Source organism: Podarcis melisellensis (genome assembly GCF_964234715.1).
Source record: "Podarcis melisellensis genome assembly, chromosome: 2".
Lineage (NCBI taxonomy): Eukaryota > Metazoa > Chordata > Lepidosauria > Squamata > Lacertidae > Podarcis > Podarcis melisellensis.
The window spans coordinates 40,033,697-40,057,671 of NC_138529.1; the positions used below are offsets into that span (position 1 = coordinate 40,033,697).

The 23,975-nt window shown below is 45.1% G+C and overlaps 1 protein-coding gene across 1 annotated transcript; it reads left to right on the forward strand.

The window, feature by feature from the left end:
- Nucleotides 1-23,553, forward strand: LOC309360900 (bMERB domain-containing protein 1-like). The gene is made up of 6 exons (XM_081895875.1): nt 1-354; nt 5,059-5,179; nt 16,739-16,812; nt 18,775-18,889; nt 19,707-19,780; nt 20,941-23,553. The coding sequence occupies exons 1-6, from the start codon at nt 276-278 to the stop codon at nt 21,057-21,059; spliced, it is 582 nt and encodes a 193-aa protein (XP_081752001.1). The 5' UTR covers nt 1-275; the 3' UTR covers nt 21,060-23,553.
- The last annotated feature ends 422 nt before the right edge of the window (nt 23,554-23,975 follow it).

Below are 23,975 nucleotides of genomic sequence, written 5' to 3' on the forward strand. Positions count from 1 at the left end.
TCTGATTCTATTTCATCTTTCGGCAGCTGTGCTAAAGCATCTCGGTGTGGAACTAGCAGACAGCAGCTGCTGGGCAGGTACCAGGCTTGGCTGGTATTCTGTGCTCCTTTGATTTTGTTTCTCTATTTAATCATTCCTTTTCCAAAGGATGGGCTCTGACTTCCCTGCAATGTGTGCTCTTTAGAAGTCCTTCTCCCTAAGGAATTATGCTCATTTAAAAAAACAAAGAAAAAAAGATTAGAGGGGGGAAAACATCCCACAAGCGAGAGGCAAGGATGGAGAAAGAAACCAAGGCATCCACCCAGTACGGATCCCTGGAGTCAACCAAGTGGAAAGCAGCAGATGCAGGCAAAGGTGAGATTAGTTTGCACACCTGGGGCACAGCAGCGAAGTACCAACTCCCTCCCTGTTACTGACTGCACCCCCTGAAGTGGGGCTTAAATCCTTGCAGATCTGCATGATGTTTGTGTATGTGTGCCAGTATAACATTTGCCGGCTGGGTGTCTGCTATTTTCTGTCTTCCTTGAAAGTTTCGCAGCAGTGGAGATGGATGTCTTGTTCACATCCCACCCCCTAAAACCCCCACTCCTGGTGATGCTATTATTGTTAATATATATATATATATATATATATGAATGAGACCCCACCTGTCTGTCTCACTGGCACTGCAAATGGAGCAAGTTTGCATTGAGTAGCGGCAGGCAGCGGGGAAAGCATGAGTAGAGAAACCTGGCCGAGGACCAGACGCTCTAGTCTCTGTTCATTCACAAAAAGAGCCTCTGGCGTGGATGGAGTTTGACTGCTGGGCGCACTCTACTAGCTTGGGGGATGCCTCAGTGCATGTGTGGGCATTACAGAACTGGCCAAAACAAGAAATGCACATGATTTGCGGTTTCCAGGAAAGGCCACGTCCCCAAGGGTGAAGCTGAGGGGCATTGAGGTTAATTGATGGCTTTTAGCAATACCCCATGAAGGCACCAGGTAAGGATTTACTCCTTCTTTACTCAGCTATATACCATCCGTGTCAGTTCCCCATTTTTGTGAATGGGCATAACCGGGCAAGCGACAGGCAGGAAGGAGTTATTGCCAAAACTCCCCATTCAAGAATTCGGCTATCTCCTTCTGTTGCTTAGAGAAGCAGCTACACCTTACCAGTACAAATGCCTTTATCAGATCCTCGGTACAGTGTAGACTAGTGGCTAAAGCAGCATGCAGGACAAGGATGTTGCAGTTCCTTCCCCTTCAGCCCCTGCTGGTGGGTGGGTGTTTATTATGTATTTATATGATACACAGAAGCATATTGCCATCAGGAGAATAGCACATTTGACCTGCTGCCCAAACCAAGTCTACCTGTTTCAGCCAGGTTGCATGGCAAAGACCACCCTGTTGCTTGAAACAGTGGGTCTGGGCACTTGGCTGAGTTAGGTGGGTCACCAAGTGCAAAACCAGTTCAATTCCCCAGGCAGATGAGGTAAATTACGCAAGGTGGCTCAGCTCAGGTCTGGAAGTAGCATGCCAGCTTGGGTTCCTATGGGCTGCACACAAGCTGAAAGTACATTGTGTGGATGGGTGTGCCTTCTCTCAATCCCCAAAGCCTTCAGCTGGCTCCAACCAAGAGCTACTCCCCCTGGAGGCTAGAGACAGCATGGGGTTGGCAGCCAGTGGTTTAATCACCCCCACCACAGCAGGTGAAGTTAATAGCTCAGTTCCGGACAAGAATACAGTGGTACCTCAGGTTACAGATGCTTTAGGTTACAGATGCTTCAGGCTACAGACTTGGCTAACCCGGAAGTAGTACCTCGGGTTAAGAACTTTGCTTCAGGATGAGAACAGAAATTGCATGGCGGCAGCGGGAAGCCCCACTAAAGTGGGGCTTCAGGTTAAGAACAGACCTCCAGAACGAATTAAGTTCTTAGCCCAAGGTACCACTGTATAGCATTTTGTTTGTGAGTTCTCTTACTATGGGATTTTCTGCTATAGCTTTTAGGGTGGACTAGTAGTGCAATGGGAGAGGGGATGCATTTTGTGTGTGTATGTGTGTCATCTGCCTTGAAGTGAAGGGTCTTTCATCTGTGTTAAGTTTCTGTAGGACCTGATGCAGTTCTTAGCATCTTATACGACTCAGCCTAAAGGGTTAGGGACCATCATCAACAGATTTGCTGGAGATGGCTGTGGTGCTAGGCTCCTAGCCAGCATCTGCTTCTCCAAAGTCCATCTTCTTCATTCATTCTCTCTTCCCAAGTAATGATCACAGCATTGTTTAGCTCATAGGTTTTCAACCTTTTTGATTCCACGGCTGCCTTGACCCAGCTACATTCTTCCTGCAGCACCCCTGTGGGGCTCAGAAGCCCAGTTATGTCACCCCTTGCCTGCAGAGCTGGCAGCCCCTCACCCTTTTTCAAATACCCTCTCTTGTGGAGTGTTTCCTCAGCCTGCTCTCTTCTCCCCTCTCCTTGGGAGTGCTCTGGGCAGCTGCCATCCCTGGTCTCTGAGCTGCCCCCTCTGACCCAAAGAGAGGTGCTTCCTCCCACTGCCTCGCAGGGGCCTCAGAAGCACCCCCTGGCCAGCCCCAGAGACACCAGCTTGTAGCCAGGGCTGCTGCAACAAGCAGCTGTGCAAGCCTTTGGGAGGCAGAGATGCAAGAGGTATCAGGGGAGGGAAGGAAAGAGGGCCAGAGGCCAGAGGCTGGCTCTTTCCTCTGACTTGACTCACTGGCACAGGCCAGTGTTGCTAGGTCATTTGGCTCCAGTAATGAAGTATTGATCTCATCACTTGGCTCTGCTAGTGTGTGCCAAGGAAGCTGGAGATGGTGTGAGATGCACTGATGGCCTTTATACACTTTGTATAAAGATAATGCAGCTGCATGTCTGTCCCAACATCCATAGGAATAATATTCTTCAGGAATGACTGGTCCAGTTAGTGCAAAATACAGAGCACGAGAGATGATGTTGGGGTTCAGACTTGATTGCATGTCAACTAATTCTGCCTATTTGTGTATGTGAGGGAGGAGCAATTTTGCAGGAGACTTTCACTGCAGGTACATGCTCCATTCATTCAGGCAGATGTGTGTTTTTCCCCATTTTATTTTAAACATTTATTTCCATTCATCCAAACCCATTCCAGGGTGGTTTGTAAGAATATCCATAGCAGTACTGGCACATGGTGGGGGGAAAGGACAGAAGTACAGGAAGCTGCCTCAAACCACATCAGACCATTGGTCCATCTTTAGCTCAGTATTGCCAACACAGACTGGCAGTGGTTTTCCAGGTTTTCTGACAGGGGCCTTTCCCAGACCTACTTAGAGATGACCGAGATGGAACCTGGTTACATGCAAGTCAGGTGCACAGTCCTTCCCCAGAAAGCAGAGGGTACAAGACGCAGCAATAGAAACTTTTTTCATATTGTAAACTGCCCTGTGATCCTCAGGTGAAGGATGGTAAAGAAATTTAACAACAACAAGAACAACTATTCAACATTGAAATGAGGCTACTTCCTAACATCTGTGAGGGTGGGAAGCGAATGTGCTTCAAGGCTGCCCTTGGCTCAGTAGGGGGGGTAAAGATTCATTATGTATTTGAGATCAAATGCACTTCAAGTGCAGGAAGTGCCCTAATCCAATCTGGATGAATTCTGAGCCTGGCATTATGCAAAGAGCCAGGCTTTATGATTGTTACTGGCTCCTCTTATGGTTGATTGTAAAAAAAACAACAACCTCAAAGCAGTTTACAAGAAGGTAAAACAAGAAAATCAAGAAAAAACTCACAACTTTGAAACAATGAAGGTTCCTAGGACTTTTGCAGTCCATTTCTGTGTCTGCAAGAAATGTACGCAGGGGTTGCATGTTTGCTGCAGCAATGTATTATTTTAGCCAAAACTGTACACAGCAATATTTTGTTACTGTAGTAAATAACAACCGGTATTTTTCATCCCTCGTTCCAAGAATCACAACTGCTGAGTCCGTTTTTATTTGCTTGGCAGGGGGTTGGACTCGATGGCCCTTGTGTTCTCTTCCAACTCTATGATTCTATAATTCTATGATTCTATGATTTGGGGAGCAGTTGTTTGAATGTCATGAGCACCTACTGGACAGTACCTGTGATATGAAGGATAACAGGAGCAACTTAATTGTTCACCCTGCCCACTTGCGCCTATTGAAGGACCTGGGGAGTTCCCCCCCCCAAAAAAATGTCTTTGCTTGAGTTCTTTGCTTGATGTAGGTGAGAGAGCAACTTTTTAACCAAGAGAACCTCTCTCCTTCCATAGTCAAAATGGCAGGCCAGTCCTAACTGCTACTCCCTGGTGGGTCTTCTCTAGAGCAGAAGCTTTTGTTATTTGGACCTTTGACACAATAATAATAGCACAGTGCCATTCCCCCTACGTGGAAAGGAAAAGGCATGCACAGATAATTCTGTCTCCAGCAATACTGGTTTCGTTTCAGAGATTCCACAAGGGATTATAATAAAAAAGCTAAGAAGAGCACATTCCCTGTAATCTTAGTATAAGAGTTCAGGCTCTGAAATTGCTGCCAGACTCTTGACAACTATGTTAAGAAGATAGGAGGGGAAATGTGCTTCTCTAGAGGTATGAAGAGAAATGAGCCCCCCAGGCATTGCTGTGAAAGAAATATGTCTGCCTCAGGGGAGTTTGGAAGGTGTAGCTGAGGAGCAGCTGCCATCTATGGAACTAATTCTCTGCAGTCCCCCCTCCATTTCCTCAGTGATACTTTCATGCCATTTTATCAGCTGCTCTTAGATCCTGTTGAAGGCAATGATATGAGACTGAACTGTGGCTCTCCAGAGGTTGTTGGACCACAACTCCCATCATGCCTCATCCTCGGCTTTGCTGGCTGATGCTGAGGGGAGTCGGAGTCCAACAGTGTTGGGGAGGTGCACAGGTCCCACATAGGCCATATAAGGCAGCCTGACAGAAATCAGAACCTCTTAGCCATGTGGCCATAAATTGAAAGCGATTCCAGTCCAATCACTGATGGCATTGCTTGCTTTCCTGTCCACCTCTATCCCATCTGCTAACTGAGTTCCTTTTCCCTTTTGCCCTCAGAGGATGAGATAGTGTCCATGGCCGACTCCACAACAACCATTGATGACATCGAAGGGGAGCTCTTCAAAATTGAGAGGATCCGGGAAGTTCTGGTGCGGAGGGAGTCGGAGCTCAGATACATGTGAGTTGGGAAACTAGGAGAGCAGGATGCCCGTGGGAGGGCGCTCAGCAAGGTGCAAAGTCTCCGTGGGCAGGATCCTTTCTCTATCCACCACCTATAAGGAGGCAAGAGGCAGCTGGTCCTGGGTGCTCCTCTTCATCTCTCCCTCTCTCTGTCTAGATCTGCTCAGTTTCCCTCTCTCTGCTTTGAGTTCACAATTCAGTCTCTCTCATTTTCTAAAGGCCCTGGAGTCTGATGATGCTCCATTTGAAAGGATGTAGACTTAACTCAGTGAGAAGAGTCCACAAGAGTATCAGGCCTCTCTTTCAGCCTGCCTGGGTGGGCGGAATCCCATGTTTTCTCAGGCTGCATATGTCAACTTCAGGAAAGGTCAAATAGCCAGTCTGGCCCTCTGCATCATGGAACATCACCCCCCCCCCGAAGCGTGCAAGGGTTTCTCAGCAGACAGCTGATTGGGAAGCAGCTCATGGGAGCATGGGTGTTTTGAAAAGAGCTGCTCTATAGGATGTGTTATTAGCCCAATACTGCCGACTAAGTTCTGTGTCTGTGGATAGTGAAAATATAAGGTGGGCTGCCTCCAGCCTCTTCACCTAAACCTCTTCACCAAGCTTACATGTGCAGAAGTTGTACACATGTACATGCTGTACACAGAATCTGTACTGCAGCCACTTCACAGTTTCTCCATGTTTGAATCAATGGAAAGGGACTACTGCATGACCATGAAAACATTTCCTAATCTGGTATCACAGGACATTGTTATCTCGCTGAGGTAAAACCAGGTCAGGAGAGAGCTATGGATTAAAAATTCAGGAGCTCCTCCTGACTATTCATAGATGCACCAAGAGTGGGGAACTTGTGTTTATTCAGACATTGTTGGACTGCAACTCCCATCAGCCCCAGCCAGCACAGTATAGTCATCTCCACCCCACCCACCCCTCTCCCCCCTCCCTCCCTCCCTCCCTCCCTCCCTCCCTCTCTCTCTCTCTCTCTCTCTCTATATATATATCCCTGCTGAATTGGGTTGGGAGGTAAAGGGTGTAGCACACTGTTCCTGAACATAGAAATTTGCTTTTACTGTCACAGCCAATAGTCATCGACACTGTATATGGTCCAAAGGCTCAAGGGGCCACCACCTTGAAGATCTGATCAGTGCCTGGACAGGAGGCAGCCTGGGAACCTCATGTATGCTGCCTTGGGTTCCATTATGGAAGAAAGGCAGGATGCTGTTGTAAGGAAAATAAACAATAAGTGTGTAATCCTTTGAAAAGCCACTCAAGCTAGCAACCGGTGACACATCTTATGGTACGATTTTTCTTCTCAATCCTGAGCCTACCACAGCCCTTGCCCCTGCCATTTCAATGAGAATGAGATGTAGCATCGCGCTATTTAGAAAATGCAAAAAGAAACTCATCTTCCCTTTGATGACTTCCAGCATCTGGTACTGCAGAGACTGACTGTAGCTAGCCTAATCTGTGCCAGCCCTTCTGCAGCTAAGAATGACTCAGCTAAGCAAAGCTTCTGCGATCCAGCTGTACTCATCCCAATGCCATAGGGATTGGTCCTCATCAAAGGCTGGGCTGCTGTTAGGAACCTATGTATCCCTTGGGGCATCCATGGATCTTTGGATGTACCTTGAACACAGGGCTGGCTAACCTGTGACCCTCCAGATGTTGTGGGACTCCAGTTCCCATCAGCCCCACCCAGGAAAGGGTTTGTCAGGAAAGGGTGGGAGGTGTGGTCTGGCAATGCCTGGAGGACGTGGCTGCTTTAGTGGAACTGCGCAATCCTCCTAAGAAACCCCCTTGACAAATGCATCTCATTTTTACGTGATGCATCCTGGCATATATTTCAGACTCAGCCAAAGGGAAGTGCCATAAGGACCCCAGAAATGCATCCATTGTCTATGCAGCATTATTTTGGATCCCAGGAAACTGCCTGAGCCAGATCATTGGTCCCTTTTCCTCAGGGACTGGCAGTGGCTATCCAGAGTTTGAGGCAAAGGTCTTTTCTGGTTTGACTTGGAGATGCTGGGGATTGAACCGAGGACTCCTGTATGCAAACCAGATGCTCTACCACTTCTTCTGGTTCCTGTCCAACAGAAAGCATATTCTTGGTGCTGCAATGAACCCCAAACGGGGCTGTTAGAGAAGAAGCACCCCCAAATATGTCTGCATTGCAGGTTTGGCAGCCCTGGGCTTTCAAGGAATAGCACTGCCAGGTTTCTGCGGCCTGTATACACATAGAGAGAGATCTAAAACTGAAGTCAGAGGTGAGTCATCATTCATCAACATCAGCCTAAACCTGACTGCGATGTCAACACCGTGCCTCTCTCCTAGGGGTGGAAAGCCCTCCCATTTGCCGTGTTACAGCATGGCCTTTTCCTTCTTGAGTCAGCAGTGCAAGCTGACTTTTTCAAGGCAGTGGAAGGAGGGAGAAATTTCTATAGCTCTGATTTCCATGCTACAGCAGCCTTTGTTTGTTTTCTCCAAGCTCTGAATCACTCCATGGAAGAAGCAGCCAAGCTGCAGGAGTCAATATCCTCCCTCCAGGACACAAGGCAGGTTTGCTCTGCATAGACTGTGGGTTCCACAGAGCAGGGCTAATTTTTGCCCCTGAAAGATATCTACAGGGACAGGAATTTGCAAGGGCAGACAAAAGCCTTTTCCTAGATCCAGATTTATTTTCATTTATCCACCTCCAAATTGACTTAGCTCTTAAACCAGAGAAAGGGACCTGTGACCATCTATACACTGTTGGACAACAGCTTCCATCAGCCCCAGCCGGCATGGCCAATGGTCAGGGATGGTGATGATGTAGTCCAGAATCATCTGCAGGACACCAGGTTGTCCTAGAAGTCATTCATACACACACACACACACACACACACACACACACACGTCTTCCATAGAGATGAAAAGTATATAGATGAAAACAGCAGCAGCAACAACAAAATCCAACTATCTAAGCTAGCCAGGCATAGAAGAACATCAACCAGAAGTGAACCGGTCTTGCACTCACTATGAAAAGAGAGCAAAAAGGTGGCGTACTGTTGCAGCTTACTGTAAAAACAGCACACAGTAGAGCTTTCTGGCAGGACCACAGCAGGCAAGTGGGCTCCAGAGATGGTCTTTGGAGCATGATGTTCCTACACCAAGTCAATGGCTTTAACCTTTAAAATGTAGCCTGAACAGGACCCAGAAGTGATTTGACAATCCTTGCAACTGGCCTGACACATAGTGGGTTGGAAATGATTATGCCTTCCAACACCTGTCAGAAGGACTGCACTTGGGCTGAAACTTCTGTAGCATCTTCAAGGGCAACTCTGTTTAGTGTGCATTGCCATAATCAAGCATGGAAGTTACAGAACTGTAAATCAGCGCAGAAAAAGGAAAGTTCTCCCCATTAGCTGAAAGTGGGGGGGAAAGGTGCTCCTGGCAACCTGCCTTTTGAAAAGCAGTGCCAGGTCAATGAGTATACCTAGGGCAGCCATTCCCAACAGGTGCCCTCCAGGTAGACTACAACTCCCATCAGCTCCAGCAGCTTGGAATGATGTGAGTTATAGTCCAAGACATCTGGAAGGCCATTAGGGTTGGGAAAGGCTTAACCTGAACAGAGAAGGTGGTAGAAACCCCACCAATGACAGCTTTGGTACTCCCTTCCAAACAAATATAAGGGCTGCTTTCTGCCCACTTCAGAGTTGTTATAGACTTAGCCCAAAGTCTTCACCAAATGTTGCTGATACTGTTGCTGTGAAGCAGACTTGCTGGCTGCTAATTGCCTTTTTCTCCCAAGTACCACTGATTATCTAATGAATTCTCCCACGCAGCCACCCACACTGGTGACTCTTGATATGACCTCCATGCAGTTCTCTCTTCTAGCCCAGGCATCCCCTTCAAAGTGGTCTAGCCTTGTCCTCCTACTTAAGGGGGGGGGGGGGAAACGTACATCAATAGATCCTTGTCTCCTTCAATGTGAGCTTTGTCCAAGGCCAAAAGCTCTTTTTATTCATATTCGTCTACAAGAAGCAGGACTCTTGGAACAGTATAACTGAGCGGCAGTGTTGTGGGACTAAACTCTCCTTTCTCAGGTGGCTATGTCCCCTGGCTAGTTGCTCAAATGGTAGCATATCTTGCAGAGGAAGGTAACAGCCATGGGGGTGCTAGAACGTGTGTGTGTGTGTGTGTGTGTGTGTGTTTGCTTCAAGGAGCTGTGGCATAAGCATAAATAAGAGTAGAGTATTGAAGTGGGGTCTAGTTTGGAGCCTGGATATGCGTCATGGGTTGCCATATCCAGGATTGTGAGTTAGATTTGAGAAGCCAACGCCTGCATTACATTTTGGAACTGTTGCAACAATGAGGCTCCTAGTGTTTCTGATATGTGTTTCTTTCACAATTTTTATCCAGAAACACAGGAAGCTGCCCTATACTGAGTGACCACCCATATTTTCTTCACTAACAGTGGCTCTTGAGTTTTAGATAGGGGATATTCCCAACCTTACCTGGAAAATTCCAGCGGCTACACCTGCAAGCCTTCTGCACACAAAGCAGATGTTCTACCACTGAGCTAAGGTGCCTTCTCACCCTGCCAGATCTGTTTTCTGTGAAACAGAAGCACAAATGTTCCTGACACTTTATTTTGATATGACTGGCAAAAGGCAGAAACATGTGAACAGCAAAAAGACATCATAAGCCTGTGAAAGTGACTTGGAAACTACAACTAACCCAGAATGCAGCTACCAGATTGCTGACTGGGAGTACAGAAGATAATTAGACTTGCTGCTTCCACTATAGCAGCTTAAGAGGTAGCTAGCTGACTGATTAGGCAATATGTGAAATAGTCTTTTAGTTAGCAAGGAAATTGTTTTAAGTTAAGAATATTTCTTCAAGGGATGCTAAAAAGGCCTCCCCGCCCCCCCCCCAGAAAGTATTGCTTGTGAGAGAGGTTTATGCAGCAGAGTGTATTTTTAAATGGTGTCCAATCTTGCCAATTTAGGTTTTACTTTCAAACTACAGATGATAGGTAGCACAAAACCTAAATTAAGTGTGAACAGGGCCTTATAGTTTTTCAGTGGTGAGTTGCAGTGCCTGAAAGAGCTACAATCAGATTCCATGCCCAGTTCTTCAAAGGCAGGGGTGACCAAATTTTTTCCAAAGAGGGCCAGATTTGATAAAGTGAACATGCATGGGGGCCAACCAAAGTTGTCAAGATTTTTTTACGATTTTACCCCAGAGTGGTTGAGCTTTTTTATGATTCATTCAACTTGTTGAGCTTTCTTAAGGATTTGACCCCAATAAATAAACAAATAGACTGCCACAGAGGCCAGATTAGGCCCCCAAAACAGACTTTGGATATTCCTGTTCTAAGAACTGTCAGTAGACAGAACCATGGATAGCTCCCTCTGTCTGCTTAGTGTGCCCCCCAGTCCCCCCATAAAATAATAAAGCATATGCCTCTATTAGTTCGTTATGTATGCAAAAACAAGAGTTCTGACATCAGCAGCAAAATACCTGTATATTTTCCTCATGCGGTAGAAGAGGAGTAGCAGTTGCTGTGCTTTGAAAGAGCAATTCTTTGGGTTTGTGTAGGTGATTTAGCTGCCTTATCCAATGCCCTGCTGAGTTCTGCAGGCAGCTTGGCATGAGGAAAGTGGAAACGCTCTTCTCCCTCTTTCATGATACTAGAACACAGGTGCATCCAATAAAGCTAAACATTGGAAGAGTCATAATAGACAAAAGACAGTACTAATTCTCACAGTGTATTATTAAACTATGAAATCCAGTGGCACAAGAAGAGGAGGAGGAGTTTGGATTTGATATCCTGCTTTATCACTACCCAAAGGAGTCTCAAAGCGGCTAACATTCTCCTTTCCCTTCCTCCCCCACAACAAACACTTTGTGAGGTGAGTGGGACTGAGAGACTTCAGAGAAGTGTGACTAGCCCAAGGTCACCCAGCTGCATGTGGAGGAGCGAAGCCGCAAACCCGGTTCACCAGATTACAAGTCCACTGCCCTTAACCACTACACCACACTGGGATTACTACCAACTCTGGGACAATGTTAAGAGATGATCCACTAAATTCATTGAGGATAAGGCTATCTCTGGCTCCAGCCACGAGGGCTATGCTCTGCCTCCACAGACAGTGGTAGTATACTTCTGAATACCAGGTGCTGGAAACTATAGGAGGAGGAGAGTGCTGTTGAGCCAAGATCCTGCTTGCAGGCCTCTCATAGGGATCTGGTTGGCCACTATGAGAACAGGATGCTGAACTAGATTGGCCCCTGGCCTGCTTTAGTGGGGCTCTTTAAGTAAAAGGTGGAGGAACAGCCTGTCCATTTCTGGCCTTTCATATTTGTTTTTTTTTTTTTACTTTTCATTTTCTCACTCATTAGAATCTTAGAATTGTAGAGTTAGAAGGAATTCCAAGGGCCTTCTAGTCTACAATAAAAGCTCAACTTTTAGGAAGTAAAAACTGTGGAATTGGTTTTCTGGAGCAGATATTAAAACCTGAATGCAATCACCATGAAATTTGCAGCAGGGAAAGATCCACGATATAAGATGATAGACATTTGTTACCTTGACGTAACAGTTTGCTTTGCAAGCATTTTCCCAGAAATCCGTACAGCAGGTTGTAGGAACTCTGCACTGATTTCTCAATACTTCCAGAATAGCCAGCCTTTTAGTTAAACTTTGAGCCAACAATACATCCATGACAGTGATGATGTCAACTGCAAGGGAGCCGGAACTCTAAATCAGGGGTCAGCAAACTTTTTCAGCAGGCGCCCAGTCCACTGTCCCTCAGACCTTGTGGGAAGCCGGACTATATTTTTTGGGGGGGGAAATGAATGAATTCCTATGCCCCTCATATAACCCAAGATGCATTTTAAATAAAAGCACACATTCTACTCATGTAAAAACACCAGACAGGCCCCACAAATAACCCAGAGATGCATTTTAAATAAAAGGACACTTTCTACTCATGTAAAAACACACTTATTCCCGGACCGTCCGTGGGCCAGATTTAGAAGGCAATTGGGCCGGATCTGGCCCCTGGGCCTTAGTTTGCCTACCTATGTTCTAATGCATTAAGCCAAGGAAGACTATCCTGTATTCTCAGGTCTCAAGAGCAAAAAAAGAGATATAACAAAATGTGGAAATGTCTGTTGCTTAAAACCTACTGTGCATTCTGATGCATGTTTACTCAGAGGCAAGCCCCACTACATTCAGTGGGGCTTACTTCCAAGAAAGCATGCATAGAATTGTGATCTTACCAACTCTCCCTAATCCCACCCCCCATCCCCGATTTCTTTACATGTGAAATTGTAGGTTGTCAATTTGCTATGATTCAAATTGGTCGGTCCTTCCGGGGTTAGGAGAAATTGTATTGGAGGCTGGACCTAGACCACAGGTTGTCAGTTGGCCATGCCTGCATTCTGCCATTCTTTTTTTTTTAAAAAAGTTCTATTTATTAAGCTTTTACAAAATACATTAAACAGAAAAAGAAACAACAACACACATTTTAAAAGACAAAGACAAGGTAAAAAGAGAAAAAAGAAAACAAAGAAGAATTCAGAGAAAGCAAAAAGAAAAGAGACTGAAGAACAAAAAAGAAGAAAAAAACACACTCACATTTCACCATAAAACAAGCATATTTACAAACACTTGACCTCCATCCAACTCGGTTTAGGTTAGGTATTCATATAGTCTTTCTGCAGTTGTATTATACTAACTCTCTACATCGCAGGTGTTAAATTCCGTCCACTGTGACTTTAATGATTCCCAAATCAACTTCAATATAACTTAAATATTTATTCCAATCGTTTTTTAGTTTTACATTATTTTGATGCCTAATTCTTTGTGTCAATCTCGCTAACTCTATGTATTGAAACAATCTCATTTGCCATTCTCTAACCGTGGGGGTGTTGGGAGTTTTCCAGTTTTGCGCTATTAAGATCCTGGCCGCCACCGTAGCATACTGAAAAAATGTTTGGTCCTTGCTCTTGATCTCCTCGCCAATCATACCCAAGAGGAACACCTCCGGTTTTTTAGGGAAGTTATATTTCAGTATTTTCTTTAACTCATCATAAATTTGTCCCCAAAATCTTTTCACCACGTCACAAGTCCACCACATATGGAAGAAGTTTCCTACCTTGGTTTTACATCTCCAGCAGGTGCTGTTTCCGGTTTTGTACATCTTCCCCAGTCTTGCCGGAGTGATGTACCAATGATATATCATTTTTTCTAAGTTTTCTCGGAGAGCATTCTGCCATTCTTAATGGAATATGGTTCATAATGTGGGATCTGGTGCTCCTGGAGATTTCCTGCTATACAAAATATGCCCCTAGCCCTCATGTCTGCAGGGAAGGGGGAATTATTATAACGAGAGTAGCTGCTACAAAGGGTTTAGGAATCAAATGGTACCTAGGTGGGGGCTTCACTCATCATTTAGGACCACTTTTCTTTTCACTTATTAAAGACAGGCTGAGCAAGGCTGTGTGGATTAATTAGCACATCAAAAGACCTCTGTGAAAAATGGAAAACCCAAGAAAAAAGAGAGATTGCCAGGATGGTTACATAATGTAATGCAATTAGATGCACTGTTCTGATGAATGTAACCCATGTATATTATGCACATAATTCTTTTGCTGCAGGGATGTGCTATAGGAAGTAAAATTACACAGACATACACAAAAGGTAGCCACCCCAAATTCACTGATGGATAATACAACAATCTCTATTGTGGCTCTGTAAAGGAAATTAGATAATAAAATTTCATTAATTTTAGCCAGCTTTCTTTTGTTGTCAGATAAAATGTATTTGTTTAAGCCAAGGGGTCTCCATAAATCATTACAGAATTACTTAGTAATTCACATTCAATTTAAAAATAAGGCATGAAATGGGTGTAAAATACCAATGTTGTTGTTGTTTTTTTTTAAAAAAGAATCCAAGTTCTTAAATTGTATCTATCTCCTTGCAATGCAGTTGAACAGCTCCTAATTTCTGCTTTACTGTACATGGCTCTTTGAGTCACTGCAGACATAATATAATTCTATCTGCTCATATTGGAGCACCCACAATACGATAGTACTGCACAGCAAAGTTTATTATACATCTGTTTATTTAAGTACAATCATATCCCACCTTTCTTCTTTCAAGCATCTCAAGACGACATACTCAAAGTGGTTCCCAGAAGATCTCCCATCCAGAAAATGACCAGACCCAGACCTGCTTAGCAGCAGCAATGGTGACTGCATCATATGCCCCCAGACCATGCCCTGGACTAAGGGGAACTAGATCAATGAGACACAGCTGACATGGCATACAAGGACTACTTATAGGAGTTGCTGCTATACTGTTTCTGGGACTTTTCCTTGTGCTGTTGTTGTTGCTATACCCCACCCATCTGACTGGGTTGCCCCAGCCACTCTGGGTGGCTTTCAACAAATATAAAAGCATAATAAAACATAAACATTTAAAACTTCCCTATACAGGGCTGCCTTCAGATGTCTTCTAAAAGTCAGATAATTATTTATTTCTTTGACATCTGATGGGAGGGTGTACCACAGGGCAGTTGCCACTACTGAGAAGGCCCTCTCCTTGGTTCCCTGTAACTTCACTTCTTACAGTGAGGAAACCACCAGACGGCCCTTGGAGGAGGACCTCGGTGTCTGGGCTGAGCGAAGCTGGAGACGCTCCTTCAGGGCTGAGACCATTTAGGGCTTTAAAGGTCAGCACCGTATGCTCCAAGTACACAGCCTTCTCCATTTTCCATGGCTTGCTAGCCATAGATGGTATCAAGCATCACTGCAAGCTAGCGAGCATGGATCAATATAGACAACTTTTGCTCCCAGCCGCCCCAAGTTAAATCTAGCTAGGAATTCGATTTCTAACCCTTAATGATTCTAAGAGTGATTTGGCACCCAAGGCTACAGATAATTTGCAAACCACAGGTGCAGTTTCTTCTGACTATCACCAAGTTGTCCTCAGAAAGGTGAATTAGTATCTCACTGCCAATTATTCTTGAACGCTGTTTTCCCTCCTCTGTCTCAGTCCTGTCCAAGTTATGATTCCTGTATGTGTGTGTTGGTGTTTCCTAAAAAAGAGCATTCCAGGTTATCAGATTATCTTAGAAGAAGCCCTCCACCCAAAGATGCTTCTAAAAGCATCACATTATAAAACCAAAATGCAGTCTAAACTGAAGGAGAATGGAGAGAAGAAACAGCTGGCATGTGGGGAGGAAACCTGAATCATGTCTTCTGTATAAAATTATTTCTTGGCTTTGAATGGGTATCAACACATTTGCCTGTATTCTCATAGGGTTTCTCCAGTGACCAAGATAAATTATAGGGTTGCCTATTTGGAGCACAGTATCCTCTGGAATTATTCAGCTTGTGACTGAGTCATTAGAGGAGCAACATTGATTCAAATCCATTTGCTGGGATGCAGATCTATAGTTTATTATTTCTGTCGCACTCCTCAGTGTACAGATTTCTCCTCTTATTCATGAAGACAGATTAGGCTGAAAGGCAGTGACTTGCCTGAAGGGCATCTACAGGTAAGTCAGTTTCATGGCTGAGAGAAGATTGTAGACTGGATCATCTTTGTTCAAAGCTCTGAAACAGGCTGCCCTTGATTTTTTGCAATAGGTTCTGTGTTCCTGGGAATATCTCTCCCTCTAGTGCCACCACTTGGTCCCTGCCATTGGTTCATGATACCTTGCTACAATGTTGGAGCTTGATCTCCCTCGTAGTCTACTATAAGCCCAATCACTACAAATGCCTATTCAGAAGAAAGGGCAAACCCATACATGCTGTTCATTTGCACAATATTTGGCCGTTATTTCACATATTCTAGTGCAATTTTCTGGTCGTGTTTCATTGTCACAAGGGTGAAGAAGTGCTTTAATCCACTTTAAATGTGTGAACACACGTTCAGGTACGCAATGTAATAATACTGACAAATCTGGAGGTGTCCAGAAGTATCCTGGGATGTCCAAATATCCAAGACAATCCCAGAGGCTTTGGAAGCAGCCTGATTCAGTCTGTGACATTGCATTGGACACCCACCTTAGAAGAGCCCCAGTTCTCGTCAAATCTCCCTGATTTGGCTTGGGATTCAAGGTTTGTCTGAAGCAAATGTGCATGGCCCTAGTGTAAACCCTCCTCCCAAGATGGATTGTCTTCTACAGCTCCTTAAATGATCCCTTGTTGCATTCTGCATGTAGAAACGCATGCTGCTTCACTTACCTGTCTTGTAGCAATTTACTAATTTGGAAGAAAGGTTGTGGAGCAGCTAGAGAGTTTTAAAGTGTAAGATGCAGGTGAAGGATTAGAAAGTGGAAAACGATAAACAAGAAATATTCCACATATAATCTGTTGCAAGGTAGTATCAAAGGCCCCAAGCGACTGGTTTCAGCCAAATGTGTCCAACCCAGTTTGGAGTTCTTCCCAGCAGCATGCTGAAAGGTAAATGATTAGGATTTGCAGCAAGGGATGCTCAAGTGACTTATCTCTGTGGTCTCTTGTGGACAAGGGATTGAGGCTCCCTCCCTTGTCTTTTCAGGATGGATGACATCCAGCTTTGTAAGGAAATCACCAGATTGAAAAAGGAGTTGCAGAAGCTGATTGCAGTGCCAGGTAAGGCCCAAACCCATGGCAACTCTCCCAGGGAGTGAGTTTTCTTAGCACCTTGTTTTTCCATAAAGCTTTGTTGGTGCCATCCCCATGTATTGAGATATGAGGAGCTTGTGACCTCCAGCTATTGCTCAAATATAACTCCAATCACCCCTGTCCACTGGCCATGTTGGATGGGGCTGATGGGAGTTGGAGTCCAATAACATCTGGAGGGTTGTGGATTCCCCACCTCTACCCTATTCACCAGTGGGGTTTGCCATTTGCAGGATCACTTGGCCTCCAATGCCACTAAGCCAGGAGAGGATGTTGCAAAGGAATGGGAATTAAACAGGCCAGTGCAAAGTTATCCTAAGACTTTTCTTGTCTCAGAGATGCTTGGCTAGCTTTGGAATCTGAATTTTTAAATGTTAAGCAAGGCAGGAGGAGAACCCAGGCATCTCAGAACAGGTGAAACCTACTAAAGCTGTATAAAATCCATTCTGCCACAACTACCACGGGGAAAAATAATAATAGTTTTATAAATAGGTACTGCTCATAGCATTGTCTGTCACACCCAGTCCTAGTTAAGGGGTGCCATCATTAAGAAGTGAATAAAGGTTAGAAAAAATCGAGAAGAACCTTCATGAAAAGGTTGGGAGGGTGAAAGAGCCTGTGGGGAGGAACAAAGATTTACAACCATCCATAGGAGGTCATAGTGGAAACCACCACTATGTTTGGTTGGAGATGTTTAGACAGAGGACTGCAAGTTGGTCCTGAAAGTCATTGTGCAACAGCCCAAATGTTTAAATACGGTAAACTTTCTCAAGTCCAAGATGCATCCTCCTTTTCTTCACGCTGCAGCTTGATCAGTACCAACTCGCTCTCTGTTTGTACAACAGTGCCCTACAACATGGGTCTTGATCCTCCAGGTCTTGTCCACTGCATAGCACTGAGACTTTCAGCCCTGCCACTCTGCTTTTCTGCCCCTCAACCACTTCCATCTCCACCAGCAAGCCAAGTTGTCCTTATGGAGGGGCTACTCAAATGCTGCTTATCCATTGCTGGAGAACAGTTGGGTGCATACTTTATATTTATCTATTATCTATTTATTTAAAAGTGTGTGGATGGGTTTTTGGAAGACACCTGCGCATGAATTTGTTCTATGTGTGGAGATCAGTGCATGCTGATCAATGCACGGTCTTCGCAGTCAGGCTGTATTCCTAGGTCATGAGTATCATGACAATCAGTAGTTTCTTATCTGCTGTAGCCCTCGTCCTCCTTCAGAGCCATTGTAACATAACAATATTGTTGCCTTCCACCTCTTCTGCCCTTGAGGACTTCTTGGATCATTCTTTGTCTAGCTTCTCCCCTTTGACGTTATCGCCTTGGCTGACCCTACTGGGAGTATGAGGCTCCTGACGGCACATAGGAACGTGCAAGTCCATTCACCATAACAAGGTGATGATTCTATGAGTGAGATCTGGCCTGCGAGAATAGCCTCTACCAAAGGCATCATGGACTTTGAAGAAGCATGGACTTGGGAAGAGAGGGAGAAACGAGCTCCAACTCTACAAGTCTACGATTCTGTGAATCAGTTAATAACAGAGCAGTCTAAATTCAAGGAAGAGTAGAGAGGCTGATCCACTGTCACATTTTGACCTCTACAAGCTTCAGAATTTGTCTTTCCTTTTTGCTAGTTCAGCTACAGGTTGATGTAGCTCCACTGAGCTTTTGATTCAGCAACACAAGAAACACCTTAACATTATGTATAAGATGCTCAGGAAAACAAAATCAAAAAGGTATTGAAAGGACAGTAAGGTAAGTGCCAGGCAAACCTTTCTGGGGAAAGTGTTCCACCACTAGGATGCCACTACTGAGAGGGCCCTGTGTCAGGCAGGGGACACCCACATATCTCTCGTGAAATCCATTTGTTGTTATTCCTCTGCCATTAACCTATTGCTTTGTGGGTTTCCCCCTATTTTGCAGAAAATAAAAAATCTAAAGAAGACAAGCAGCAGGAGGAGGAGCTAGTGCAGCAGATTCACAAACTTGTGGAGACTCGAGATTTCCTGGTGGATGACGTGGAGTTTGAAAGGCTCAGGTACACGTGGATACCAACAGCTGTGGCAGCTTCCTGGCTCCAGCTCAGTGTTGGCATGCACCTAGTGCTGTTCATATATGTTTTCCACCTTTCCTTCAAGAAGCCCAGGGCAGGATACCCAGGGGTTATCCCATATTATTCCCACAACAACACTGTGAAGTAGGTGAGACTGAGTGAGGTAGCTGGCCTGGAGTCACCTTGAGTATTTGAAGCCAATTTTATCCACTAGACTATTTGGTTGGGGTACGCAGGCAGACTTTGCTTCTGTTGCCTCTTCAGTTCCACACAGGGCAATTGTAAATGTGTGTGCTGTTAAATTCATTGTCGCATATTGTTTTGTTTTTTTAAGGGACTTTTCCAAAGGTAAGGCGAGGAGGTGGAGGCAGGGCTTACTCTACATCACTCAGCAAAAACTCAAATCATTGTCTCCAGATATGATCAACCTTTTTGATCTGTAGATTTATACCATTGCTTCCGGACAGTATTGCAATACTGGAGTCTAGGCAGATTTTTAAATGTTTTTTTTTTTTTATAAAGGGCAAAAAACAAAGGCTTGGGGTACTGGTACAAGCAGGGGAAAGGAGCTGTGCATGTCAGTGAAGCACCACTCTTTCTGAAAGCAAATATTCCCTGGAGCCAAGAAAGAACAAAAAGCAGCCTCATCCTTCACCAAGATTTGAAGAACAATAATTCAGGATACCTTGACTCTAACCTATCTGGATTATAGCCATACCTTCACACACACCAAGCAACGGTTGCTTATTGCTGGGATTCAAATCTCATCCACAGAGTAGTAACCAATTTCCTCCTTCCACAGAGAACGAGAAGAAGATAAAGAAATGGCAGAGTTTTTGAAGACCAGGATTTCCAAAACCTGCCTTCCGAAAACAAGTAGGTACTTGGGAGTGAGCAGCCTCCCTTTCTGAAATATAAACACTTTCCACTGCTGTGTGTATGTAGGAACAGGATTGTGTTTCCTCCATGCTATATCTCGATCTCTTATCATCTTTTTCTCTATCTCTATTGCACCAAGAAAAGTTGAAATCTGTAACCTGTGTAAATGATGCAAATTTGCTTAATTTAGATTAGGTGTTATGATTCTGCACTGTTTGCTCTTTTTCATTCATATATCTGGGTTTTGCTATCTTGTATGGCTGAATCCATTGTGCATAGATGCTGCTCCAGAAGGGAAGCCATTTGTGTGAAGAGGTTCCCGTGCAGTCTGGATAATGTCCATCAGCCAGGACACACACACACACACCCTGCTCAAAAGGAGGAGGAGAAGTTGTTTGCAACTGGAAAATAGCTAGCCTATACAGGAAGCAGCTGCTTATATGATTTGTGCATATTATTTTTATTTCTTGCTTCGTAATCAAAAAGATCCTGAATTATTTACTTTTTAAAAAATGAGTGGCCCAATATTTTTACTAGTATATCTTATTAAAGTCCAGTGTAAATGTGAAAAGTTTATGTTTGCAAATGCAAATATGCACACACAGATACTTATCAGAGCTGGCAGCTGTTCCCACTGAGTGTAGTTTGGAGTGGAGGGTTGGTGCCATATGTGATTTGCTGCTGCCACCCAATATACAAATATACACATGACTTGGTTACAATGGTGGCTGGCACTCATTGGAACTAGCAAGGCAGAAGGTAGGGAGGTCAACAGTAGGTGGAGCCAGAGCCAATGGCAACTAGAGTCAGCAAATTCTAGTTTTGCCTCCACTCTCCTCGCTGCCAAGTTCTAGAAGGGCAACACTGAGACTAAGGAAGATAAGGCTTACAGCCAGTGTCACGCCCTGCACTGGCTGTAAGGAAGCAGACAGGTGGAGGTCTGGTTGAGGGCAGACAGAGGTTGGTGCGGCAGTGCCCCATTTGCTCATATGAACAATCCTCCACTGGTTGGTTATGGGCCAGCACCTCACACCTTCCATATGCGTTGTGTGGACCCCAGATGCAGACACCTGCTTACCTCAGGCAGATTGGTGGCTATCATAGGGCCTGAGCATGAGCCCCTGTTCCCATAGCAGTAACTGTTTGTTCCTTCACAGCTCCAGTAAAAGAAAAGAGGATGACCTCAAGAGGACAGCAAACCTCTACACCATATGTAACAAAGACAGGCCTCACCCTTCTGAAGGAATGCTGTGGCTTCACCTGCTCGGTCATGTAGGCTGGGGCTCTTGTCCATATTGCCCACCCCACCCAACCCGAAACACAAAATACATTCATGGGCAAACCCTGCCCGCCCACACCCTGGTCTACTGGATCCATTCAACTCATAGCAGAGTCACAAGCTTGAGGAGCAGGGACAAGGGATTCTTTTGCAGATGACATGGACATTGAAAGCACATGTGGAATCTGCCGGGGGCCCAAAGGCAGGGCCAGCATCCACCCACCTGCCGACCAAAACCAACCCACACAATCAGGGTGGGCATCACAAGCAGAGAGCCAGCATGCATGCTGCCAAATGGGAGGGCCAAACCACAGACAAAGATTTCAGCCTGCTGCCTTTTCCCTACCCTTTAACAGGGCAGGCAGGGGGGAAACAGGAGCCCGCAGTTTAGAATACTGTTTGCAGGCTGGCTACAGGGTGGTGAACCAGAGAAGGTTTCAGGCAGCAAAATATTGTTGCCAAGTGCACACAAACAAATGCACACAGGCACACACATGCAGACGCAAACAATATGGAAGGACCGAGCCCTTCTGATAGTTTAAAAGCAAGAAGAATCAGCGGGACTAATACAACACACTCCCCCCCCCATCTCTCTCGCACACAACCCCGGCCTCTCAGTAATGTGGATGTTGCTCCTCTTCATTCCTTCTCTGATTAGCAGGTTACATCGAAACCGCCATGAAGTTACCTAGCAACTGTGGGGCACTGAGTCTTTCACCGTATCATCTCTGCGGCCGCTTCCATGTGCAGAATGACGGCAATCTGTTTAAGTTTATTCTTAAATTACCGCCCAGCAGCAATATCATTCACAGCGATCATCAGCTCTTCACTCTTCATTCTGTTCAGCGCAAAGACAGGTGGCTAATTAAATGCTGCTTCAAACGGTGTGTGAAAATGGGTGTAAAGAGTATATGCAGAGGAGAGACTACCATGTGTGAATGCACACATGTCTGTTTTGCTGTCAGCTACACCTTCTGGGGAAATAGCTGCTAGCATGGTCTTCACATAGAATGGTGTGCAGAGATATAGACATGCATACTTCCCCTATCCCTATAAGAGAAAGGACACATATTAAGCAGCCCGGAGAGTCCCAGAAACAATGGATTCCTAAACTATCCCTAGCAGGACATCCAGTGTTCTCCTTTAAATTTCTAGGGGTGGTTTCTACAGCAGCACCTACTGTATATTCCCAATCTTTTTTTGAAAAAATAAAAATAACGAGGAAGCCATCCATAAAAATATACTTCATATCAGTTTGCTACAACTGAACCTTCACCCGCTGCTTCTTGTCGTTTCCCTTAGTTGCAAACTTGCACTCTAAATCTATTTTATGGCAGCCATTTATATATTTGAAAAGTGCTCTTGTGCCCTCTGCTTCTTGCCTTGAACTCTGCAGCCCTTCCTCTTGAGATGCCTCATTCTACTGCCAATTGGTCAAACTGGAGCACTTTCACACTTCAAATCTAGGGGGTGGGTTGTAGCTCACTGGTAGAATATCTGCTTACTATGCAGAAGGTCTCAGCTTCAATCCCTCCAGGCAGGGCTAGGAGAGACTCCTTGACGTAGCCCTAGAGAGCCACTGCTGGTCAATGTAGATACTAATGAGCTAAGTGGACCAAGAGTCTGACTTGCTATAAAGCAACATCCTATGTACCTAAACAGTCTGCCCAGAGCATTCTCTTCTCCAGATCACTTTCCCACAGGTCTCCCGGAAATTGCCAAGGCATCCCTGAGAGTTTCAGCCTTCCTCTCTACTGATCATGCTTCTGGCACCAAGGTGAACACTTCTCTCGGGGGCAGAAAAAGCCAAAAGCTTGGTCTTCCAAGCTGTCATCTTTATGACACCGAATGCCACTTGTGTTAGAGGGACCAGACCATGAATTGGAATTGAGGAGGTATGTGTGGCTGTCAAATTGAAGTGAAGCCCAGCTGCAGAATCTCTGTGCATTCATGTCTATGTTTGAAGTGCTGCAGCTTGACAGAGAAGCACAGGGACCTCTGCTGTAGCACTATGTCCTCCTTTGATTACCTATTTCCCACCTTGGCAGAATAGCTTCTGGGGGGTATCCGGGATTGTTTCTCACATGCTTGGAGTTAGGGTGGCCATGCTTGAGGTGGACCTACTTTTTGAAGGCCTATCAGAGGGCAGCCCTCTATTTGAAAGCATCCTCTATATCCGGTGTGGGGGAACCTTCACCTCTCCAGAATCTGCTGACCTACAACTCCCATCAGCCCCAACCAGCATGACCAATGACCAGAGATGATGAGAGCTGCAGTTCAGCAACATCTAGAAGGCTGTCTGGTCCAAGTCAGGTTTGAAGATAAAGAACTCCAAGAACAAGAAATGCCTGGGCAGCAAAATGGGCACAGGTCATCTCACCACAATCTTCCCTGCTATGGTGAGATGTATTGTATTTCTATTTAAATTACAGTAATTATTTCTAAGCTTTCACCTATACATATAAATGATCATATGCACATTTTATGCAAATCTGTGTTCTCTTTTCTCCTTTTTGATGATGCATTTTGTGACGCTTAAATGGCCACCCTATCTGGCAAAGGTTAAGAGATCAAACCCCAAAGGTCAGAGGTCAAGGCTGGGAGGGAAGTGGGTGTCACATGAGCTCGGCAAGCAATGGCTAATGGGTGTAGTACGCACCCTTTTGTAAACACTACTTTCTTCACAAAATGAATTCGAGCTCAGAGGGCTAATGTGGATCAAAGGCTCAGATCAGAAACCTGTGCTAATGGCTTTGTGCTCCAGCTAGGAAGGAAAATGAAAATCGCAGCTGCAAGAAGTGAATAGCATAGTGTCCAAATGAGATGAATTGGAAGTGATTAGGATGAGATGCGGGGAGAAGAAGAAAGGCTACTGTTCTGAATGGCTAAGGCACCCAGGATGCTAGCTTCATC

What these genes read in the sequence shown, in the direction of transcription:
- LOC309360900 (XM_081895875.1), top strand. Translation starts at nt 276, where the DNA reads ATGGAGAAAGAAACCAAGGCATCCACCCAGTACGGATCCCTGGAGTCA. An exon ending in AGCAGCAGATGCAGGCAAAG is followed by an intron (nt 355 to 5,058) that starts GTGAGATTAGTT and finishes TTTTGCCCTCAG; the next exon opens with AGGATGAGATAGTGTCCATG. An exon ending in GTGGAGTTTGAAAGGCTCAG is followed by an intron (nt 18,890 to 19,706) that starts GTACACGTGGAT and finishes CTCCTTCCACAG; the next exon opens with AGAACGAGAAGAAGATAAAG.